At 41.7% G+C, this 22,710-nt stretch overlaps 1 protein-coding gene across 1 annotated transcript in view; it reads left to right on the forward strand.

Annotated features, from left to right (window-relative positions):
• QRFPR (pyroglutamylated RFamide peptide receptor) overlaps nt 1-15,272 on the forward strand; it is a 36,694-nt gene extending 21,422 nt beyond the window's left edge. Inside the window, exons 2-6 of the mRNA XM_019741427.3 lie at nt 3,996-4,154; nt 6,732-6,793; nt 10,552-10,787; nt 12,464-12,561; nt 13,297-15,272. Coding sequence (XP_019596986.2) covers nt 3,996-4,154; nt 6,732-6,793; nt 10,552-10,787; nt 12,464-12,561; nt 13,297-13,637 — 896 coding nt within the window. The 3' untranslated portion in view covers nt 13,638-15,272. The remainder of the gene's footprint in view (nt 1-3,995; nt 4,155-6,731; nt 6,794-10,551; nt 10,788-12,463; nt 12,562-13,296) is intronic.
• The last annotated feature ends 7,438 nt before the right edge of the window (nt 15,273-22,710 follow it).

Consider the following 22,710-nt stretch of genomic DNA (forward strand, 5'->3'; position numbering starts at 1 on the left):
ACACAGAAGGGACATTGATCAGTGTACCCTGCATTTTAGGAAATCCACCTTCCAAAGAAAAGGTAATGAAAGAGAAGTATGTCAAGTACGTTTCCTTGGTTACAAGCAACATTGATGACTGAGTAGCCTAAGAGAAGGGAATGTACTGAAAGGATGTTGGTGGCTGGCAGTATCAGTGTGAAGCTGGAGGAACAGGCAGGCAGGCACCAAGGGTGCTCAGAGGTCAGCGGCAGTAACTGTGCTGTGGTCTGTCAACACTCACAATCTAGTGAGCTGGGGCCGCACCACCTCCAGCCTCCCTTCCATGTTCACTGCACCTTTCCAACACCGGAAGGCCTGGTCCTGGCCCTGCCTTGTCTTCTCTATCAGGGCTCTAACCTCACCTGCCCACATGGGGGACAGTTTTCGCACCAGAGGAAATTGTGTTGCTCGTAGGAAATGCAGGTGGATGATGGACAATCAAAATGAGAAGTGACCATTCCAGGCAGACTCTGAGAAACACAACTCTGACGTTAAAACCAGATAAGCACACAGAGCAAAAGGGAAGGACATCCCAAGAAAACAAAATGCCTTATACAGGGAATTCTAGGTTTAGCTCAGTTTTGAATTGTCACTCATGGGAAGAAATGTCACAAAGGGCACGTTCTTGCAAAAGAGCTTGGATCTGTACAGCGCACACTGGGCTGGCTACAGTGTGGAAGGAGAGTTATCTGAGAGATCCTCAGAACAAGGAGTTGAAAAAGGAGGGTCGGAGAGAGAAATTTAATAAAGGGCAGAGAAAAAACCCAAACTCTTCAATGCCTGTTTTGCTTCAGTTTTCCAGACCTTGAAAAGTGATCGCCATAATTAAAAGCACAAGATAATTAGAATAAAAACAAAGATCCATGATAAGTGAGTAGAGAGCAAAAGAACAGCTATCAATTTTTAAAAGAACTCAGATCCTCAGCCCAGATAAATTACGTGCCATAATATTGACAAAACTTGGAGAATGTGATCAAGGAAACCCTTAGGGATTTCTTAGAAAGTTGGTTGGAGAAATGTCAGAAGCGATGAGCTGGGCAAATGCTGCCTGGATTCAGACAAAGGCTGAGGTGACCGATTATAGAATTACGGCTTGGTGCAACATTCCCAAGTGACTATTCTCAAATGGATTATTGAACAGATGGTTCATGAGCATGTAGACAAGAAAACGGTCACACGGCATGGGTCTATCCAGATAAGTGAGGCTGAGGTAGTGGACAGAGTCAGATGAGCTGGGCTCAAGGCCTCATTCCGTCACTACACAGCTGTGTGCACGTGAGCAAATCACTTAACCTCTCTGAGCGGCAGTATCTTTATCAGGGAACCCAGGCCATAGAACTAGATGTCCTTTAATAGGCAATTTAACCACAAACAATCGGTTAGCTTCAAATGTACCAAATTCCCCTCAGTTCTTTTAGTCAGTCTGTCCGATGATAAAAGAGCTGCCATGTGTAAAGAACACATGCCGTAGTGGGTGCTATGTCCTTGTGTGACGTGCTCACGTGACAGGTGGGCACTGGTAATTCCTCTTCACAAATGAGGAAATTGAGGTTCGAAGGGGCTAAGCAGTAGATCAGATGAATCAGGATCAGGGTGTGCCCTGATATCGGGGAATCAGGTAACCAATCTCCCATACTATCATCATACACACGGTCAATATATAAGGAAGGATAATGCTCCACTGAGCAAATAATAATCATTCTTATGTGTTTGGATAGTTATGCCTAAAATGTGTTGATAATGGATCCATGTCCATTTCATGGAAAGTTTCTTCTGGTGTTCCTTTAACCTTAGCCTGTGCAACTTTTTTTGAAAAATATATAAAAAATTTGGTTGAAAGAACAGAAGAAATTCTGATCAAATTTTCAAGGAAAAGGAGAACTACCCAGATGAATAATTTATTCTCGTATTTATTTATTCAAGTATCACATCCTGAGGTAAGCTAATTCATTCACAGTATGATCAATATTCAAACAGTGAAATACCGGGGGTGCCAAAAAAATGTCTACAAGTGGACACTTTGGTCAACGTTGCTGAAGCAGTAGTTCACCATAATCAGAAGTGTCTGGATGCTGATGGGAACCACTTTGAGCACCTCTTGTAATTGCAGAAGTCAAACATGACTTGTATTCATCTTTTGTTATTGGTATATACTGAGTATATATTTAAGTATTTCTTAAAATGTGTATACTTTTTTGGGCACCATCTGTATATTAGTATTGAAAGCAAAACCCTACACTTAGTATCTGAACTATCTCGCTGGCCTAGAAGGGGCCTTGACTCTGAATGGGATTGGGTTTGGGGGAACTAGAACAGAGCATGGCAGTGGGTGTGACTGGCTCTTGAGTTGCCATTTGGAGCTTCCAAGAAGGATCGGAAAGGGACTGTCGAGAGTGATACCTCGGTACGTTTTTTTCCCTTAGTCACATAATTTTTCCATTAAATGGACCCAGTTCATTTCAAGTTGATTTCAAGTTCAATGGTATCAAGCATTTGAAATGTCTACCACAACATACTGATGTAAGTTACAGTCACAGAAGAGGGTGTTCAGACCCCAGCAGACAACACAATCCTCTAATGCCTGCGTCCGCCAGACCACATCCTGAGTGTGATGGGTTCGCACTGCACCGTGTCCAGTGAGAGGCCGCTGGGGCAACTGGAAAAGACTTAGCAGTGAGGGACATGAAAGCTGCTTTCAGGTACATGAAGAGCTGCTGTTTGGAAAAGGTGGTTGGAAACTAAAGGAAAGCTAGAGGAAGTGGGTGGAAGTGTTGAAAAGCACTGTTTCCAGTGACAGCCTCTCAGAGTTGCATGGAGGCACTTTTAGAGGTTAAGAGCCTCCTAGTCACTCATTCCCTTCAATTAAATGACTATTGAGAGCCTTCTGTGTGCCACTGCAAATGCGTGGGGTACCTTAGGAAGACAACAAAAATCCTTGCTCTTGGAATATTTATATTCTTGTAGGCGTGGGGACACTTTGTAAGTTGGCCTTGTTGAGAAGTGACGTCTGCAAGAGACTTCAGTGAAGGAGGGGAGGGGGTTACTTGGGGAAGAACATTCCAAGCAGAAGGAAAAGCCACGCAAAGGCCCGAGGTGGGAGCATGCCGGAAGGGAGCCTCCTCCACAGAGATTGGTGGAGCAATTGTTAGAGAGGTGAAGGGAGGATTTCCATTTTGGTGACAGCTTGGACTATATGACCTCTGAGGCCTCTGCCAACTTTTTATATTCCCTGAGCTAATGATTCTCTGATAGTTCAGATCAAGTAATTCGGTAGCAGTGAGGAGGTTGGATTGTAGAGCAGACATGTCATAACAGAGCTCACAAATGTTCATACAGATGGTGAAGGCGCAAGTCAGAGAGTATAAACATTGTAAAATACTGGCAGTGATGTCCAGATAAAGAAATATGACGTCGCCCACACGAGGCATGTTTGCAGACCACATCTTGCCCAGGGGCCACCAGCTGGACACCTCTGCATTGAAGAACCTAAAATCGGTTCAGAGTGGAATGGTGTAATCCAGACGTCAAGTCTTGGACAGGAAGTCCAAGGAGAATAAAAGATAAAAGAAGAAATGTGAGAATGGCTCCTTTGTTATCATTTGACAGGGAATGAAGGAGAAAGGAAGAATTAAAAGGTTACCCTGGTAGTTTAGATCCCAGGAGACCTGTTCACTCTGGCTTTGCTTTTTCTCAATCAAGGGTCGCATTGATTTCGTTTTCTGCCTATTATCAATGGTCAGATGCTGACTTGTCCCCTCAGTGCCCTATTATACATAATTATATGTAATTCAGGAACTCAGAATCCACTCGGAGAGAAAATATCAGCCAGTGCAACTTTTCTCAATTATTTTGTGTCTAAATATAATTAAAGACATAAAACTTTTGAACTCAGAATTAACTGCAATAATTATAAAGAGACAGAAAGAAATTCTTATTCTTTTGGATGCTTAAGTTGTCCTGTTTCCTCACTGCAGGTCCCTTCATTTGCAAGATGGTGCCATTTGTCCAGTCTACTGCCATTGTGACCGAAATTCTCACTATGACCTGCATCGCTGTGGAAAGGCACCAGGGACTCGTGCATCCTTTCAAAATGAAGTGGCAGTATACCACCCGGAGGGCTTTCACGGTGCTGGGTAAGGATGTGCCCGCGGGAGGGGGCATGCCGTTCTTCAGGGCAGAGCAGAGAGAACTCGTGCCAAGTGAAGCACATTTATACACTGGGGGAGTAGCTTCTGGTATAGTGGGTGCTGGGGTGTGATTTAAAGGGTTCAGTCCTTCGCCCATTTCCCCCCCCACCCTCAGCCCATCTCTCCTTTAGGCCTACTCTAGCACTGAAGATCTCTCATTTCAGACTTCTTCAGTTTAAGTCTTAAGCTTTTAAGCATGAATTTCAGCTGATCTAAGGTAGCCCATCGGTGGCATCACCACAGTGACATTTATTAGGTAAGAGACCTTTAATCCAAGATACCCTTGTTAGGGGACCCACAGGAAAGGTGTTCTTAGAAAAATGGAGAATGGAGGTGGCCCTTGGGGGCGAGTCCACGATGGCAGGAGGCCACAGGGCCTGCGAGCATACTGGTGCCGAGATGAGATGCCTGACAGAGGCACGTCCCATCCTCTTCACAATTCAGCTTCCGGCATTCCTGAATCCTCCGCTGCTGGAATCGGTCCTGAGGAGCAAGTACCTTGTGATAAGTGGTAAACTTGAAGCAGTGTCTTAGGGCCCGGCACAGCAAAACGGAACAGTTTCTCTATTTGATATTTATAATCGAGCCATTTAAAAACTTTAATGTGCCCCACCGTGGTTTGAATGTATTGCAGCCAAATAATCAGCGGTATAGGAAGCAACTAATGCAATAGTCAAAGAGAACAATTTTTACTAACATCTCACTTGAGAGCACTGAGGAAACATTTCTTTCTGCTGTAAGAATTTAGCCAGCATGGGATTGTAGAATGACAGAACAAACTCCCCAAATCTTTGCAATGCCAAACTCATTTAAAATAGCTTGAAATGCATAGATAAACTAACTGGGAGGACATGGTCAGTTTTAGTTAGTTTCAAATTTATGTCACATCCTTCCTGTAAAGAATTCAAAGACCTCTTGGCTTTTAATAATTGACCTTCCACCATCAGGTGAAAGCTGAAAACAGCAGGTGATTATGGAAGGAGGGTGAGGAAAGGAATACATGAAGGAAGGGAATTTAAAAAAAAAGAAAAGAAAGAGAAGCAGAGGGAGTCTCCAGATCTGAAAGCAAAGCTGAGAATAGACAATCAAGGCAGTACGTACTCCAAAAAGTCATAGGAGACAGGCAGGTTTTTAAATCAAGTAGACATCTTCATGGGGCTCTGTGCATGGTCGTCTAATGTCTCCCTGAAGCTGTCACACTGCGAACCTCCTTCCAGCAGAGACTGCCTGCCCCTGGTCCCCAGCCAGCAAGACCCGCTAGCCTTTCTTGCCCAGAGGTGGTCACCGGTCCCAGCAGTAATGTTCACCCAATGGTAGCACTTTTATCCTTGAACAGGCAGTGGACCCACAGGACTGGCAATGAGCGAAGCCAATTCGGCTCAGCTCCTCCAGAACTTCTGCTAAAGACTGGACAAATGATTGAACAGAAGAGAACACAGTAAGATAATGATTGGACTAGAGTAGATATCCATGGCAATGGAGAGAGAGACGTTTGTGAGCCTCAGAATTATCTTGGATCACTGAGTCATAAAGCCTTTCAATAGGCAGTGCCAGTCATGTATTTCTTTATAATAAACCCCAATTACGGCTTAAGTGAATCTCAGTTCCTTGAAACCGAAGGCAATACACTGTTTTCTTAATGGTTCCACTCAGTACAGAAAGAACAAGTCGAGTTTGAGCTGGGATTTTTTCCCCTCAAAATCAGTGTTGGGGCTCTTGGTTCTGGCCTCGTCCTAGGCTGTTAGAATTCTCTTTTGTTCCTTGCTAAGGACCCATCGTTAGAGCAATTCACTCAACACGCTCTCTGGTTTCTGATGTTGTATTTGTTTTGTAAGTGAAAATTAATGCCTATATTATGATGGTTGAGACAAATGTACTTTCAATTTTAAGAAGAAATTTCAGAGGGCAATCTACATCACGTTCAAATTACTCATCCACTTTTGCTGATCAAGCACCTACTGAGGGCCAGGAATTTTCCTGGGAAAATTCAGGTGGTCAGTTTTATCTGGAAAGCTTTCAAAGCTCTCCTAGAGACGGTGACTTCTGTGTCAAATCCTGGAAAAGGAGGCCACAAGTGGACCCTGGGGATAGGGTGCCAATGAGGGGTGTCAGCCTGGAGGCACGGGCTGCACAAAGCATTCTGGGATGTGGGCACTGAAACCAACTCTGTAAGGTCCTCAGCAGAGGACTTGGTGTGAAGAACTTAAACTGAAATATAAGATGGGAGAGAGAGCAAGTGAGCTTGTAGAGAGCCTCAGGGACCATGGTAGGGAGTTGGGTTTTATCTTCTAGGCAATGGAACATTATTAAAGAGTTTTAAATGTTTAGAACATGTTTTGGGAAGACATTTCAGCAGCAATTTTGAGGGCAGTGAGAGGGTGGAGATGAGAACACACGCAGAGACTATACTGCCCCAGGGTCGGGGGCTGGGTGCACTGCATATAAGCAGCCTTATGGTTAGAGAATTAAGCGGGATGTATTTGCTGAGCTCAGTCATATTCCGATGATGTTACCACTTTACAGGTGTGGTCTGGCTGGTGGCAGTCATCGTGGGATCCCCCATGTGGCACGTGCAACGACTTGAGGTACATTTGGGGCTGGGATTGATCATTACAATGTTGAAATGTCTTCACATCCCCTCGATTATTTTCTCCCCCTTCCTGCAAGAGGAAGACAACAAATTTGTATGATTTCTGTTACTTCATTGGAGCTTTTGCAAGTGGAATCAAATGATTTGTTTTCAGGTTTTGTTCCCTTCTGTGTTATCTAGTGCGTTCTCAATCTTCTAATGGTAAGACTTGAATGATTACAGTACAGCTTACCGGGGTCCCTTTGTACATGTTCCTGCCCGCTGAACGTGGCTTTCATAGCGTTCGCCAGTGTCTTGATACGTTGTAAAAGTCCAGTGATTGCTCCAAGTTCTTCTTTCAAGTCACATGAAAAAAATCTGTAATTGAGTGTTTATTTGTCAGTTGATGCGCTTCCCTAAGTCCTTTCTCACCTGGCTGCCGTTCAGTGACGTATCGCAAATGGAATTAGAAACATGTGAGGGCATCATCTTATCCCCTCTCTCGCCCCCATACTTTGTCAGGTGGCCCAGCGTTGCCTGGATAGTCACCGTGAGGGGGTCCTGTGCTGCTTTTCAGTGGCCCAGTGCATCCAGTGGGATGAACTGTCACGCGTCCTTCACAGGGGCCCCAGCTCAGACCGTGCAGGCTGCACACATACATGCTCCCTGAGATCATTTTCTGAACCGTGTGTCCTCTCGTACCTTTTCAAATCGACATAGGCAGACGTGGGACTCTGCTGGGCATTGTCCATTGGCCAGGATACCAGAGGAGCCCTCAGGCAAGGGGACATTTAAAAAGTGGCTTAGTTCCTGATGTCACTGGTGTGTTGAATGAGCTGGACTCCATAGGTGAGCACAGATGGCACTTTTATTCCTTCCCTTGCTACCTATAAAAATGCCGTCTGAGGACTTCCCAGCCCTCTGATGAGACGCCACGGGGAAAGCCTTGCGTGGGACCATATAACATAGCTCTTCTATTCAGTCAGATAATTAAACTCCTCCGGTACTTCCAGTCCCAAGAACAGTGTTAGTTCCGTTATGGAAATGTCAAGTCCTGTGTCGGTCACCTAAGTCTGCGTGCTCAATCAGTTGCAAATGTCTCCCATCTCCCAGCTCGAGCCGTTTTTAGGTCTGGAATCCAGCCATCTAGAGGGGGGTGTGATCCCCTTCTCCTCTGCTTCCTCACTCTGTTTCTCTTTCTCTCTCCCCATCCAGCTGGCTGCCTCTGGCTCCGTGGGAGCTGGTGGGGAGCGTGGGAGAGGATGGGGCAGGTGCCCTCTGGTCTCGATGTCCTCTGTGTGTGACTTTGGCTGGTGATTGATTCTTTACTTCATGGGTTTTTCAAAGATACCAGAACCTCGGTTCCGCCTGCTGCCCCTTCTTCAGCCATCTGCTCATAAAGACCCTTCCACCGCCACACACACCTCTTGGTGACCAGCTCCTTCCTCCAAGGCTGCCCTTTCCTCCCGCAGGAAGCCCACACGTATGGGGGGCCCTTTTAGAAACGACCCAACCCTGTTTCCATGTCCAGTCCAATTCGGGCCCATAGAACACAAGATTTATCTATTTTTTAAAAATAAAATTATTTTGTCATGTGCTCTGAATATATTTTCAGTATATAACTCATTTAGTTTGTCGAAAATGCATATAAGCTAATTGGCTAGGCTAGTCCTGTCAGATCAGCAAAATCAGATTTGTTTTCTGTCAGGAAAAAGTATGAGATCATTTTTCAAATCAAATCCATGTATTTAGAGGCATCCCATGGCTCCCTCCTCGTTCCGAAATTCTGTTAGCGACGGTGCGTTTGAGTGTGACCCACAACTGCATTTCCCTCCCAGGTGAAACAAAGCACCACTGACGTTGTCATCTCCACCCATGGCCTCTGTGCTCTGCTCTCACTGGGCTCTCGCTCAGGAGTGATCTATTTGACAATTTTCATGGGGTGGAAGCAATGAGGTGGTTAAATTAAAATTGTCATCACTTCTGCCCCTTCACTGTATGAAAAATGTGAATTAACAACATCTCAACACCTGTCAAAATACCTTTTTTCTAATGCCTAGCTACCTTGAATAGAAATAGATTTAATATCGGGAAAAGCACAAAGCCCTGTCTGGATTTATGGGACCTGGGTCAGGTGGTTCCACTGGCGTCAGTAATTTGAACCATGTCTTTCTTAGGTCTCCCACAGCAAGATTTGGGTTGGGTGAGACTCGGACTTGTGTGAGTTGGGAGAAGGGTGACTGTGAGAGAAGAGCTGGGATTGTGGACCCAGCATGACGCTTCAGCCTCCGCCGTTCTCTTAGGCAGGGGAACTGAAGAGAAGTGTATGTTTGGAAATAGGAGTTCTGAAGCTGGGTTTCATAAAACCATCTGACCGTGATCTCAGAGAGTCTTTGTTGTTTGTCCCCAGAACAATGGCAGCTCTTTGGAGATGGCCAGTCCGGCCTTGTGGTTTAGGATGTGTCACTGTGTGCCCCCTCCCCCTCCATGGTTGTTGGCCCTGGTGTGCTCTGTCTGCATGGAGTCAGAATGCATTTCATTTTAATATCCTGCTCCCAGGGAGTCTGTATTCACTGAGTGTTTTCATTTCTAGTTGTATCTGTAAATAACACGTAGATCAGAACTTGACGTTTCTTACCTTTGGTGAGTATACCAAAAAGCTCCCCCACCCCTTTAATTGGCATTGAAGATTGGTGATAAAATCTGCTGGGATTGGAGAACTATGTCTAAGACCTAAATGTTTTTCGTCTGAAAAGCTATAGTGTGACTAAAATGACAATAGGTTTTATAGATTCTCTAACTTTTATTCCTATAATCTAGAAAAATGACATTTGAATATACTTTAAATGTTTAGTTTGTCCCTTATTAGCTTTTGATATTTTTATTAATATTGTTATTAATAATATAGTTGAACTCATGAGTCTGTTAGAAATAGTATTAATAAATTAAAATACATACAGAGGGTGCCAAAAAATGTATACACATTTTAAGAAAGGAAAAAACTACTGAAAGTCCGCTGACGGTAACTACTTTGTGCCCCTCTTATAATTGCAGAAGTTAAACGTGACTTGTATTCATCTTTTGTTATCGGTATATATTGAGTATTACAACTCTAATACAGTGTTTTCCTTTCTTAAAATGTGTATACATTTTTTTTGGCATCCTCTGTATATACCTCTAAGACTTATAATTGAGCCTGAATATTTGTGAATTAGCAATAGTTTGAATCCCAATTTCTCATTCATCTCAGAATCTAAAAGCTACCAGTTGCCTTTCTGAAATTTCTGCTAGTGACCTGATCACTGCAATCTGAAATAGCAAAATACAGACTGGTTCTTAGCCATTGGGAGAAGTCTGGTGCCTTGTCAAACCTGTCGCAACGATTGAGGAAGCAAAATAATGTAACATTAAACTAGTTGGCACAAAGTACAAAATACTGTTTTTGTAATACTTTGGTCACTGAAGTGCTCTTTCACCCAACTGAAAACTTACGACTGGAGTATAAAAAGTTGAGAAACGTCAGTGAGCAGGCCTTGGACCTCAATTCCATTTAAAACAGAAAAGAAAGTATAAAACACTTAAGAATTTAAGCAGTGAAGTGGAAAAACCACTCTTCAAACAAAAGCACAATCAAAATTGGATATCATTTGAGAGATGTAACCATGGTAAATATGTAAGGATCTGAAAAACACTGCATTACCACAGCATTCTGCTGCTCTCTGTGCTGTGATGCTAAATACCAGCTCTCCTAATGGAATAATTCTTATTTTCAAGATCAAGTATGACTTCTTATATGAAAAAGAACACGTCTGCTGCTTGGAAGAATGGGCCAGCCCTGTACACCAGAAAATCTACACCACCTTTATCCTTGTAATTCTCTTCCTCTTGCCTCTGGTGGTGATGCTTAGCCTATACAGTAAAATCGGTTATGAACTCTGGATCAGTAAGAGAGTGGGGGACAGCTCCGTGCTTCGGACCATTCATGGAAAAGAAATGTCAAAAATAGCCAGGTTGGTTTAATGAGATATTCATCTCTGTTCAAAATATTTTTAATTCTCTGGAAGGGACAGTTACCAGGGATCTCAGAACTGCTGTGTGAGTCAAAATGTCATTTATCATTCACATGTAGGGTGTGGGCTGCTTTCAACTTTTGAGAGTTTATGTATGGCAGGGAGAAGAGAGATCACCAGCTCCCAAATCAAAGGGGGAAGCCACCGTTACAGATAGAAACTTACTTGGAATTTAGAAATTGCTGTGTTTTCATCTGTACTGGGGGTGCCAAAAAATGTCTACAAGTGGACACTTTGGTCAATGTTGCTCAAGCAGCAGTTCACCATCATCAGAAGTGTCTGGACGCTCATGGTAACCACTCTGAGCTCCTCTGGTAATTGCAGAAGTCAGACGTGACTTGTATTCATCTTTTGTTATTGGTATATATTGGGTATTACAATTTAATACAGTTTTCCCTTCTTAAAATGCGTATGCATTTTTGTGGCATCCTCTGTATGTCATTTCACTATGGTAGGAAGAGCTGCGTACTCTCCCCTGCCTGCCCCTCACCAGCCACGTGATGTGGGGAAGCCTTACTCCTACAGCCTGTGCGTTCCTCACGTACCAGGGAGCATAGCAACATCCGTCCTTACTTCCTCCCACTCAAGGATGATGCTACATACGTGAGCTCATGTGCTGGAAAATCCTTTGGAAACTAGAGCATGCTGTTCACTTTGAATAATTAATTATTGATATAGTTTATTTTCAACTAAGGGCTTTGCTTTCTGATCACACTCATTAATAGAAAATTTAAAACACGATTTACTGCTATGGTACTTGTAGTTCATATGGTTTATTTCATAATCTATTTGGAGGGACCGTTAAAAACAAAGCTACAACCTGATAAGAAGTTGAGTGGTTTGATGGGATTTGATGATTTCTTCAAGTGAGCAGCAATCCCTAGTGCCCAGTTTGTATAAGACATCCCCGTTCTCTGCACAGCACCTTGGAACTTACTGCTGGTTTGGCAGTCCTGCTTCCTCAGAAGAAAGGGCTACCAGCTTGAAATAAAGAATAATGAATATGACCTTTTATATATGTATAGCACCATGCAAATGTGTAGCTCCCTTGCAGATGTTAATATCCTTTACAGGACTAATGGAGAAAACTAGTTTGAAATCCTGGTTAATCATGTAATTTAGAGATACAATAAAGGATTCCATTTTAATTGTATCCTTTAAACATAGGGCTTCCTGTAGCTCATAAATATTGATAGTTTTCTATCCCAGGCATGAGTCCTCTTCAATATAAAATGAGCAGGACTGTCTAGCCCTTAGGAGCTGAAATCCCTCACTAGCTGTCTGACTTTGCAAGTTACTTCACCTTCTCTGTGCCTCAGTTTCTGCATGTGCCAAACGGCTTGTTGGGAAGATCAATGACATGAGTGAGGCCCAGCAGCCCCACAAGGAGTACATGTCACAGGGGTGTTTATAATGTGAGGAATATGGGGGTGCGGGAATAGCGAGGGGAAAGTGACGGACAGCCCATGTGTAACCGATCACGAACTTCATCAGGATTTGAAAAATCTTGATTGAGAGGTCTAGGCTCAAATTTTATTTAATAGCTTTGCCATCAGTTTGACACACTTGCCAAGGAGAAGTTAATTAACACAATGAATGTGTCCTTATGAGTCCAGGAAGAAGAAGCGAGCTGTCATTATGATGGTGACAGTGGTGGCTCTGTTCGTGGTGTGCTGGGCTCCTTTCCACATCGTTCACATGATGATTGAATACAGTGAGTGCCTGTCATTCTCATTTGACAGAAGTTCTAGTTTATTTCCTGCCAGAATGGGCAATGAACCCTTGAAATTTGTCATGATTCACTTGGGTAATCAAATATCAACTAGTAGGTTTCTTTCATGGTTTCGACAGCACTAGGTCGTTCCGTGGTGCGTAATTATGTACGACTCTGACTAAATCTTTAATAATTACAGAAGATCAAGACAAGCTTCTGAATCTTCTTCCATGCTCTGCCTCTGTTCTCCTTAAGTTATTTCAGTATTGGGACAGCAATGACCTCCTATGAGCATTCCCTACTGAATGCTGGATTGAACCCCATGAATTTAATAATGCTTAGCTTTTCACCCAGCCCCTCAGTGAATTCTCCCTAATAATCTGAGGCGTCACATGGTTCTCAGGTAACTGTTTCTATAACTCAAGTGAACATTTGCAGAGTCACTGCTGCTCCCCATTGCCATGAAGCCTGAAATCAAGTTGAAAGGCAGTGAGTCCCCCGATACGTGCGGGGCACCGGGCTAGGCCTGTAAGCCTCGGTTCTCTAAGAAGGAAGACTCGTCACAAGGTTGCTTTTCTTCGGACATCAATGGCTCTCCCCAAAATCATCCTGAGAATTTTTCTCACCTTTAATCACTTGTCCAAGTGTGTTTGGTAAAGATTGATGGTAAACAGAAATTGAATTTTATGCTCATCAAAACAAATATGCATTCTCAAGCATTTCTTTTTATTTCAGGCAATTTTGAAAAGGAACAGGATGATGTCACAATCAAGATGATTTTTGCCATCGTGCAAATAATTGGGTTTTCCAATTCCATCTGCAATCCCATTGTTTATGCCTTTATGAATGAAAACTTCAAAAAAAACTTCTTATCTGCAGTTTGTTACTGTGTGGTCAGAGAAACCTTCTCTCCTGCACGGAGACGTGGAAATTCGGGAATGACAATGACGCAGAAGAAAGCAGTGCTTTGCTGGAGAGAGAACCCGGTGGAGGAGACCAGAGGAGAAGCGTTCAGTGAGGGCAACATCGATGTCAGGTTGTGTGAACAGCCGGAGGAGAAAAAGCGTCTCAAGTGACAGCGCACCCATTCATTCCAAACGGCTAATACGAGCTTCAGGCCGTGGGCGCTAATTATAACATTTCTGCATAATTAATACCATTCATATCCTAACCTGAAGAGAATGTTATTTTGAGGAAAGGTCAAAGACTTTTTATTCGTAGAATGAGGAAAAGAAGGCATCTTACATCATTTTCCATAAAAATATGATGTTGTACATGAAATTACAGTTTTGAAAAATTAGTGAACCATCCTTGTACTTTACAAAAGTGGAGTTTTAAAAAACCTTGTACAGAAATCAATGTTTTTGGCTACTTCTTCCCCCTAGCCAGTCAATTGTACTGTGGCTTTTTGTGTATTGTTAAGTTGGATGAGAAAATAAGTTAAAAACTACATCGTCTGTCTTGAATAAGTTTAATAGTTGAATGCTGTAACATCGTTTTTAGTGCACTGCTGAAGCTTGTTGATAAATTCTCTTGCAAATGAGGTCTGTCCAATGATTGTAAAGTCGAAGAAGATGCAGAAGCAGCAAAATGACAGACGGGTGGGATTTGGAGGCAGATGCCTGCCTAGGTTTGAGCTCCAATTCCCACATAGACCTGCTGTGACCGCCGCTGTGACCACTGGCCACCATGACCTTCTTTAAGCCGTCATCCCTTCCTGTGTGAAGTGGGGCAGCATCTCGACCCACGAGTCACTGCCAGAACATGTGAGCCAGGAGCAGAAAGGCACTTTTACTCCAACGCCCCCTCAAGTTCCAAAGCATTATCGTAGCTCCTTATGTCTCAGATCTCTCCATCTGTTCCCTTTTCCGTTCTGAGATTTGTCCTCAGCCCTGCCCAACCTTCAGCTTGTGCCTATTTTGTAACTGGTTTCTCTACTCAAAAGAAGAAAGATTCTGGGATCCTCATTTATAGGTTGAGTGGCATAAACAGACCAATCTATCTGAAATATTTACATTTTTAAGCTCTGCATTTTCACTAGTGGGATGAAAGCCTTTTGGGGACGTAAAAGGGCTGGTAGGTGCAGTTAGATGAGAGCCTCAATTCCGAGCCCATGACTTTCACTGACCCCCACGAGAGACGGGTCAGGAAGAGCAGTGGCGCTCCCCACTCCTGTTCACCTAAATCTCCCTCCAACGCAGCTCCTCACTTCTCAGCCTTCCCCTCTTACCCCCTGGTGTCCTGGAGCCACTGGGCACTGTTCCAGTGCCCTGTTGCTTCCCCTTCAACATCTGAGATTCCCAAAGTCCAGACACAGCCTGTGGCCAAAGTGTTTCTTCTATCTCCAGCTTTCGGGCCAGAAAGAAAAGGGAGCTCAGGAACGCTCAGGTTATTTCATTTGTAAAACTTTAAGGTTTGAGACCAGAGAACTCAGAGCATAGGGGTGTTTCAAGATACAGACATTTCATTGCACATGTTTGTTAATGTAAGCAAGGAAGAAAACAGAGATGAAACAGTGTGTGGTGTTAGGAAAAAAATGTCTATGCAACACAGGAAAATTAACAAAGTTGAGAGAGGAAAGCTGATGATTTGGTTTGTGTTGAAATGGACTCATTGTGGCTTATTTATGTACCCTGTCCTGTTATGCCTAGTTAACCTGTAACAAAACAATGATTATCATTAACTCATTAAACCATTACAAATGAATCAGATTCACTGATTTTGGTTATTCTTATTTAATCAGCAAATATCCATATGATGCTTCCTAACTTTGATGTATGTGAGTATATACTCCAAATGTGACTTAATGAGAAACAGATGAATCAACACTGTTACTAACCATTTAATTATCAAGATTAAAGTTTTTAAAAATTCTTAATCATTGCGGAGCTTGATCCAAAACATTGAGATATTAGATACTAATTGAAATATTTACTGTAAAATTTCCAGGCAGCTTGTGAAAGCTTTTCTTTTTCTTTTTTTCTTTTCTTATCTTTCCTTTTCTTTCTTTTTTTTTTTTTCTTGGTTCACGTTGTACTAACATTGTTTCAGAAATAAAAAATAGTGTTAGCACATTTCTTGTCCTGTAAACATAATCCTTTTGCATTGTTATAAAAGTTTGGAAGAGACGTTCTGGTCTAGTCCATTACGGAGAAACTCCTGCTATTAGCCAAAGAGCTCTGAGTCCCGAGATGGTGGAACACAGCTGATGAGTCCATCGACAGTTCGCCTTGCATTTGTGAAAAGAACACTAGTTTGGGCCTTTGTTTCTCTTTTCCCTGACTTCACAGTCCCCTCCCCGATTCCCTGAAATCCTTTGGTCTTCCACCTAGAGATTTGCTTCCCCTCTCTTTTCTCTCTCATTTTATTCCATCTGATTTTCCCCTATCTGGTGCTTACAGTGAGATATGTAAAGGTCTCTTTGGATCCATCCAGGAGGTATGGTTGAGGAGGGGTACAAAAAACTATTCTTATATTTATCAGCATTTTGGGAAAATGTCTATGAAATCAGTGAAAAGATATGTATCACTGCTCAGACCTCTAAGCACTTTATTTCATTATGAATCATTTTGCCAAAAAGTAGTACCTTTTCTTCCACTCTATCAAAGAACAGCCACTTATTATGGATCGGGACACTGGTGTTTTGCATGCCAGTTTGACTTAAGACTATTTTCTAAATCAAAAACAATTTTAAAAGGAAGGACCAAGTTGCAGGGTTTATACACCTTATTTGAAGACTTACTGTAAGTTACAATAATCAAGAGAGTGTGGCATTGGCCCAAGGATAGAGATATACAAATGCACACATATATGCACACATATATGGTCAACTTATTTTACCCAAGGAGAAAGCATAATTCAGTGGAGAAAGGAAAATCTTTCAAACAAATGGTTCTGGAACAATTGGATATCCAAATACCAAAAATAGACCCTTGATCCTTATACGACATATTAAAAATTCACTCATAATGTACCATAGACTTAAATATAAGAGCTAAATCTGTAAAACTTCTAGAATAAGACGTGGAAGAAAATTTTGCACCCTGGATTAGGCGAGGCAAAGATTTCATAGACAGGGCACTAAATGCAGGAAGATTAAAAGAAAGAACTGATAAAATAAACTCCATCAAAAACAAACAAAAAGCCAAAAACCAAACAAAAAAGACCTGTGCATGAAAGTTCATAGCAGCTTAATTCAAAATAACTGGAAAACTGGTAAGAACCCAAATGTTTATCAACTTGTGAATGAACAAGCAAATTGTGTTAAAGCTATTCAACTGAAAAGAACTCAGCAATAAAAAGAATGAACTATTGCAACACCAAAGGTTAGTTTCAAAAGTATTGTGCTATGTGAAAGAAGCCAGACACTCTGTGATTGCACTTACATGCGATTCCAGAAAAGGCAAAACTACAAGGATAGACCTCAGGCATGTGGTTGCTCGGGGCTGACAAACTTTAGGCAATTGAATGAAGAGGGCATGAGAGACTATTTCAGATGATAGAAACGTTCTGTATCTTGATTCTGGTCGTGGTTACTTCACTTTATACATTTGTTAAAATTCATTGAATTGTATACTTTAAAAGGGTGAATTTATTGTGAGCAAATCATACTTCAATTTTTTAAAAATGCATAACAGAATTTTCGCTTTGTAACGCAAAAATTCCAAACCCTTATTTTGGTTCCTTGACCTGTAGAATAAGATCGATGGTAGGAAGCCTTTGAACCTGCCCCTCCACCACCATGACCACAGCAGCCAAGATAGTTAATCACCCTGGTACTGTTGCCCAGAGTGAACTAGATGTGTGCTACTTCCAAAGCTTTAAACGACGCAACACACGTACCCATCACATCCCCACTGAATGCACCAACCAGACCCCAGCGCAGCCTGGCTGCATCATAATGAATGACAGGGGACAACCACAAACTTAAGTTGTAGCTCCAAATGCTACTGCTGGGCTGATATGACATCCACGAGAGCAGACTACCACAGACTCTGGTACATTCTGTGCAGCTACGGGTCAGGCAAATGCATTGATTTCAATGCCTATTGAAGAGGAGAATCAGGGCAATTTACATTCACATGGGATAGACAACAGCATACCATATTCCACTGTTTTAACCAAGATTATGTTAATTTGCCTGTTACTCCACAAAAGAGTCCAAAGGGATATAAATTGTCTGGACATGCCACAGGAAATCATTTGGGTCCATTGTATGTATCATGTTATATGACTTAGATCTGGTAAACAAAAAAATGGCCAGAATTCTGCTTTCACCATCATATGTGCCCCAAGGGCGGGAGGTAACAGAGACAAAACTTAGGAAGATTTAGAGGTTGCCACATGGTGACATTTTTAGGAGTCTAGTGTTCTTGGAATTGCCAGGACGTAGCTTTCAAAGTAAAGTGCAAGTTTTTGTACCTTGACCCTCCCAGCCATCCTTGGTAAGCATCTTTGTGTTTGGGAGGCATTCTGTTCACTTCTAGGGACCCCTGTTAGGACCCATTTACTGGAGAAATGGTCGGCTGCTGGTTCTGAGTGCGTCCCAGAGCACAAAGGGCTCTGCGGCAGGTGTAGGCTGCCGTCCAAGCAGGCCTGTGCCTTGGACCGTCTGACTTAGAAGATCCAATGGTCCAGGTTGCAGTATGAGCAGTTCTGTCACCTGGATCATGTGATGTGCAAATGCCATAGTACCAGAAGGGTCTGTGTTAGATAAGGGTGCCCCATGGCACCCTCCAAACTGCAGTGGAAGAGTTGCCGTGCATAGGCCTGGTTTCTGGAGCAAGTCCGTGCCGACTGCACCAAAGAACTACTTATCACCAAAATGCAGCTCCTGCCAGGCTGCTAGCCACCAAAGAGACCAAATGTCATCCCACCCAGTGACCGTGTGGCCAAACTGCCTGTCATGAATGGGGCACTGTCACATCCCCAAGTCCCAGGGTGGGCAGTCCCAGACATAATTCATGACGAAAAGGAAGTAGTACATCCACAGTCAGAGCACGTCCAAACAAACACGTTCCATCCACATGTTCTTTATTTTCAAAGGCTGTTTATTGCCATGTGTGGCAGGTGAAGTAATGCTCATAAAATGTGAAAACTACACATTCACAAATTTCCTCCTGATACTCAAACTGAGCCTTTCCACTCCCGCAAAGACCATAAAAATTAAATTCCTTTCTTTATCACTCCATAGAGTTATTATTATGTTCTCAGTTCACCAGAGTAGCCTTAACACGAGTTTTGGCTTTATTGCCCTAAAATTCAACCTGGAGCCATTTAATTCCATTATCTGTAAGACCAGCAGGCTGTGTAAATACATGTTGAGAAGTGATTGGTATGAGTAGCTAGTAAAAAAGCAGTGTAGCTACTTTTCCAATGTAGTATTTGTAGGTTTTATGAGGCATATAGGACCCCTTGAAATGTTGAAATAAAAACAGATCAAGCCATTAAAAAGTGTAGACTGGCAGTGCATTGTTCTCATTCAATAAATATTCTTGGAGCACCTACCACGTGTCAGACCTAGACATCCTCCTTCCATTTCAAGATCAAGAAAATCCTTTCTACTCTGAACCAGATGAGGCGGAAAAGGGTTGGTGGACAAATGAGAGACTAGGGAAAGAAAGTCATAAAAATCAGGTAAATCCATAAACTAAAAACATAGTTTTACTGGTGTCGATCTCAGACCCTTTTTCCTCTTGCTCACCACATTTTTGTTTTCCAGAACTGAGATGATGGTGTTGCTATAAAAGAAAAAGATTCAGAAAGAAAAACAAAAAAATGACCAAAAAAATGCTTCTATTTGAATCACTAGAATTATAAGAGGACAGGAATCAATGAACTATTGTTCTGATGCCGCTCATTTCTGGTCACCAAACCAGATTCCTTAGCTACTGCGATGTTTGCAAAATTGTGTTAACTCAGGAAAACCTAGGTATAAATAAACTTTTTAAAAATTAATTTTTAATGAACTGGCAAAGGCAATGTCAAAAGGGGATTTCAAAGAAAAGAGCATCTGACAAACTTATAATTATATGTCCTCTCTGTAGGGAGTAAGCGTATGAAGTCTAACAGTTGTTCTCTAAACTCCACCAGCCTGAGTGGGTGCAAAAATAATTAAGGAATTGAGGGACGGTTAAGGATGGCAGTGTAGGAAGGTCGTCAAATCACCTTCCGCCCACAGACACACCAAATCTACAGCTACGTATGGAACAACTCCTTCTGAAAAGGGCCTGAGAACTAGCTGAACAGCTCTTCCCCAACAAAGGAGAAAAAACAACGAGAAGGGTAGGAGACACAGATGTGGTTCTGCCACTCCTGGCCTGACAACCCACAATCAGGAGCGATCTAACAAATACAAAACTGCTCCCCAAGAGCGAGGGGTCTGTGCCCCCACATTAGGCATCCCAATCCTCGGGACCTACATTGTGGGATGTGCTCATGAAACATCTGGCTTTGAAAACCAACAGGGCTTGCATCAAGGAGAACCATAGGGATGCAGGGAACAGAGATTTACTCTTAAAGGGCTTGTGCACAGACCCACTCGCACCGGGACCCAGCACAAAAGCACCATTTTGAAAAGTGCTAGACCATATGAGAAGGATATTCATTTGCTAACCTTAAAGCATCTGTCAGAGGGGCAGGAGCCTGCTGGAACTCTCCCAGGGACAAAGGCGAGGATGGGTGCCATTTTTATATCCTCTCTCTAACCTGCTAGTGCCAGTGGGTGAACCCTACCTCCCATCAATCCTGTGATGTCACCAAAATGAAAATGGAAATACGATGTACCACAATCTATGGGAGGCAGCAAAAGCCATTCTAAGAGGGAAGTTTATAGTAATACAAACTACCTCAAGAAATAAGAAAAATCTCAACTAAACAATCTAACTTTACACCTAAAGGAACTAGAAGAAGAACAAAGTCCCAAATTAGTAGAAGAAAGGAAGTACTGAAGATCAGAACACAAATAAATAAAATTGAAACTAAAAAGACAATAGAAAACATCAATGAAGCTAACAGCTGGTATTTTGAAAAGGTCAAGAAAATTGACAAACCTTTAGCTAGACTCAGTAAGGAAAAAAAGAGAGGGCTCAAATAAATAATATCATACATGAAAGAGGAGAAATTACAACTGATAACTCAAGAAATACAAAGGATTATGAGAGACTACAATGCCAACAAATTGGACAACCTGGAAGATGTGGAAAAATTACTAGAAACATACAATCTTTCAAGAGTGAATCATGAAGAAATAGGAAATCTAAACAGACTGATTATTAGTAGGGAGATTGACTCAGTAATCAAATAACTCATAACAAACAAAAGCCCAGGATCAGATGACTTCAGTGGTGAATTCCAGCCAACATTCAAAGACGATTTAATACCTATCCTCAAATCTTCCAAACAATTGAAAAGGAGGGAACACTTCCAAACTCATTTTATGAGGCCAGCATTACCCTGATACAAAAACCAGAGAAGGACACCACAAAAAAAGAAAATTACAGGCCAATATCCCTGATGAACATAGATGCAAAAATCCTCAACAAAATCATAGGCAACTGATTTTAACAGTATAATAAAAGGACGATATACAATGATTGAGAGGGATTTATTCCAGGAATGCAAGGCTGATTCAGCATCCACAAATCAATCAACGTGATACACAACATTAACAAAATGAAGGATAAAAAATCATATGATTGTCTCAATAGATAAAGGGAAAGCATTTGACAAAATCCAACATCCATTTATGATAAAAACTCTCAATAAAGTGGGTAAACAGCTCAACACAATAAAGGCCATATATGACAAACCCACAGATAACATCTTATTTGATGGTGAAAAACTGCAAGCTTTTCCCTAAAATCAGAAACAAGACAAGAATGCCCACTCACCACTTTTATTCAATATAGTATTGGAAATCCTAGCCAGAGCAATTAGACAAGAAAAAGAAATAGAAGGCATCCAGATTAGCAGAGAAGAAGTGAAACTGTCACTATTTGCACACGACTTGATTTTATATATAGAAAGCCCTAAAGACTCCACCCAAAAACTGTTAGGACTAATAAATGAATTCAGCAAAATTGCAGGGTATAAAATCAGTATAAAAATATGTTGTATTTTATATGCTAACAACAAACAAGCAGAAAGACAATTTAAGAAAAAAAATCTCATTTACAATTGTATCAAAAAGAATAATACTTAGGAATAAATTTAACCAAGGAGATGAAAGACCAGTACACTGAAAACTGTGAGTCATTGATGAAAGAATTTGAAGAAGACATAAATAAATGAAAAGATATTCTATGGTCCTGGATTAGAATAATTAGTAGTGTTAAAATGCCCATATTACCCAAAGCAATCTACATATTCCATGCAATTTCTATCAAATTTCCAATGGCGTTTTTCACAGAATTAAAATACACAACCCTAAAATTTGTATTGAACCACAAAAACCCCAAATAGCCAAAGCAATCTTAAGAGGGAAGAACAAAAGTGGAGACATCATGTTCCCTGACTTCAGACTGTATTACCGTATGAAGTTACAGTAATCAAAATAGCAACCTATACCATCCTGGGTTGCTTCTTTCCCCTAGGAAATCCTGGCCATCTTACTATGTTGTCAGCTGAATTCCTTTCTCCAGTGAGCATGGTGCCATGTACATTTTTACCCTATCCAGCCAATATATATTTGTTGAATGACTTCTATATGCCGAATTTGCATTTGCAAGACTGTTAGCTCTAGTTATTGTTGAATCCTGTTCATAGAATGGGGACATCTTTCAACAAGCTAACTGATCCTATTGAAAACAAGTACAAGCTCATAACTTTACCAATAGCCACTTCTAAAGCTTCAAGAACAAGACACAGCTAGAGTTTATAAAACCTGCAAACACTACAATATTAATGCCTGTAAAATAATAATTTGTATTTTAAAATGCAGTCTTATTAAGTACAAACTCTAAGACACTGCAATAAGAATTGTCTCATGATTTCTGCCCTTGGTATTTATCGTTTCTCATGAAAGCAGAATATCCACATAAAAAGACAATTAACATTAAATAGCAAAGGATGTGTCAAAAGAGAGATGTAATAGTACCATGGAAATTTAGAGAAGGTCCTGGAATAGTCAAGGGGACAGTAAGGAAACAA

The sequence above is a fragment of the Rhinolophus sinicus genome, chromosome 15 (assembly GCF_057876585.1).
Source record: "Rhinolophus sinicus isolate RSI-liver-muscle chromosome 15, RSI-T2T, whole genome shotgun sequence".
NCBI lineage: Eukaryota > Metazoa > Chordata > Mammalia > Chiroptera > Rhinolophidae > Rhinolophus > Rhinolophus sinicus.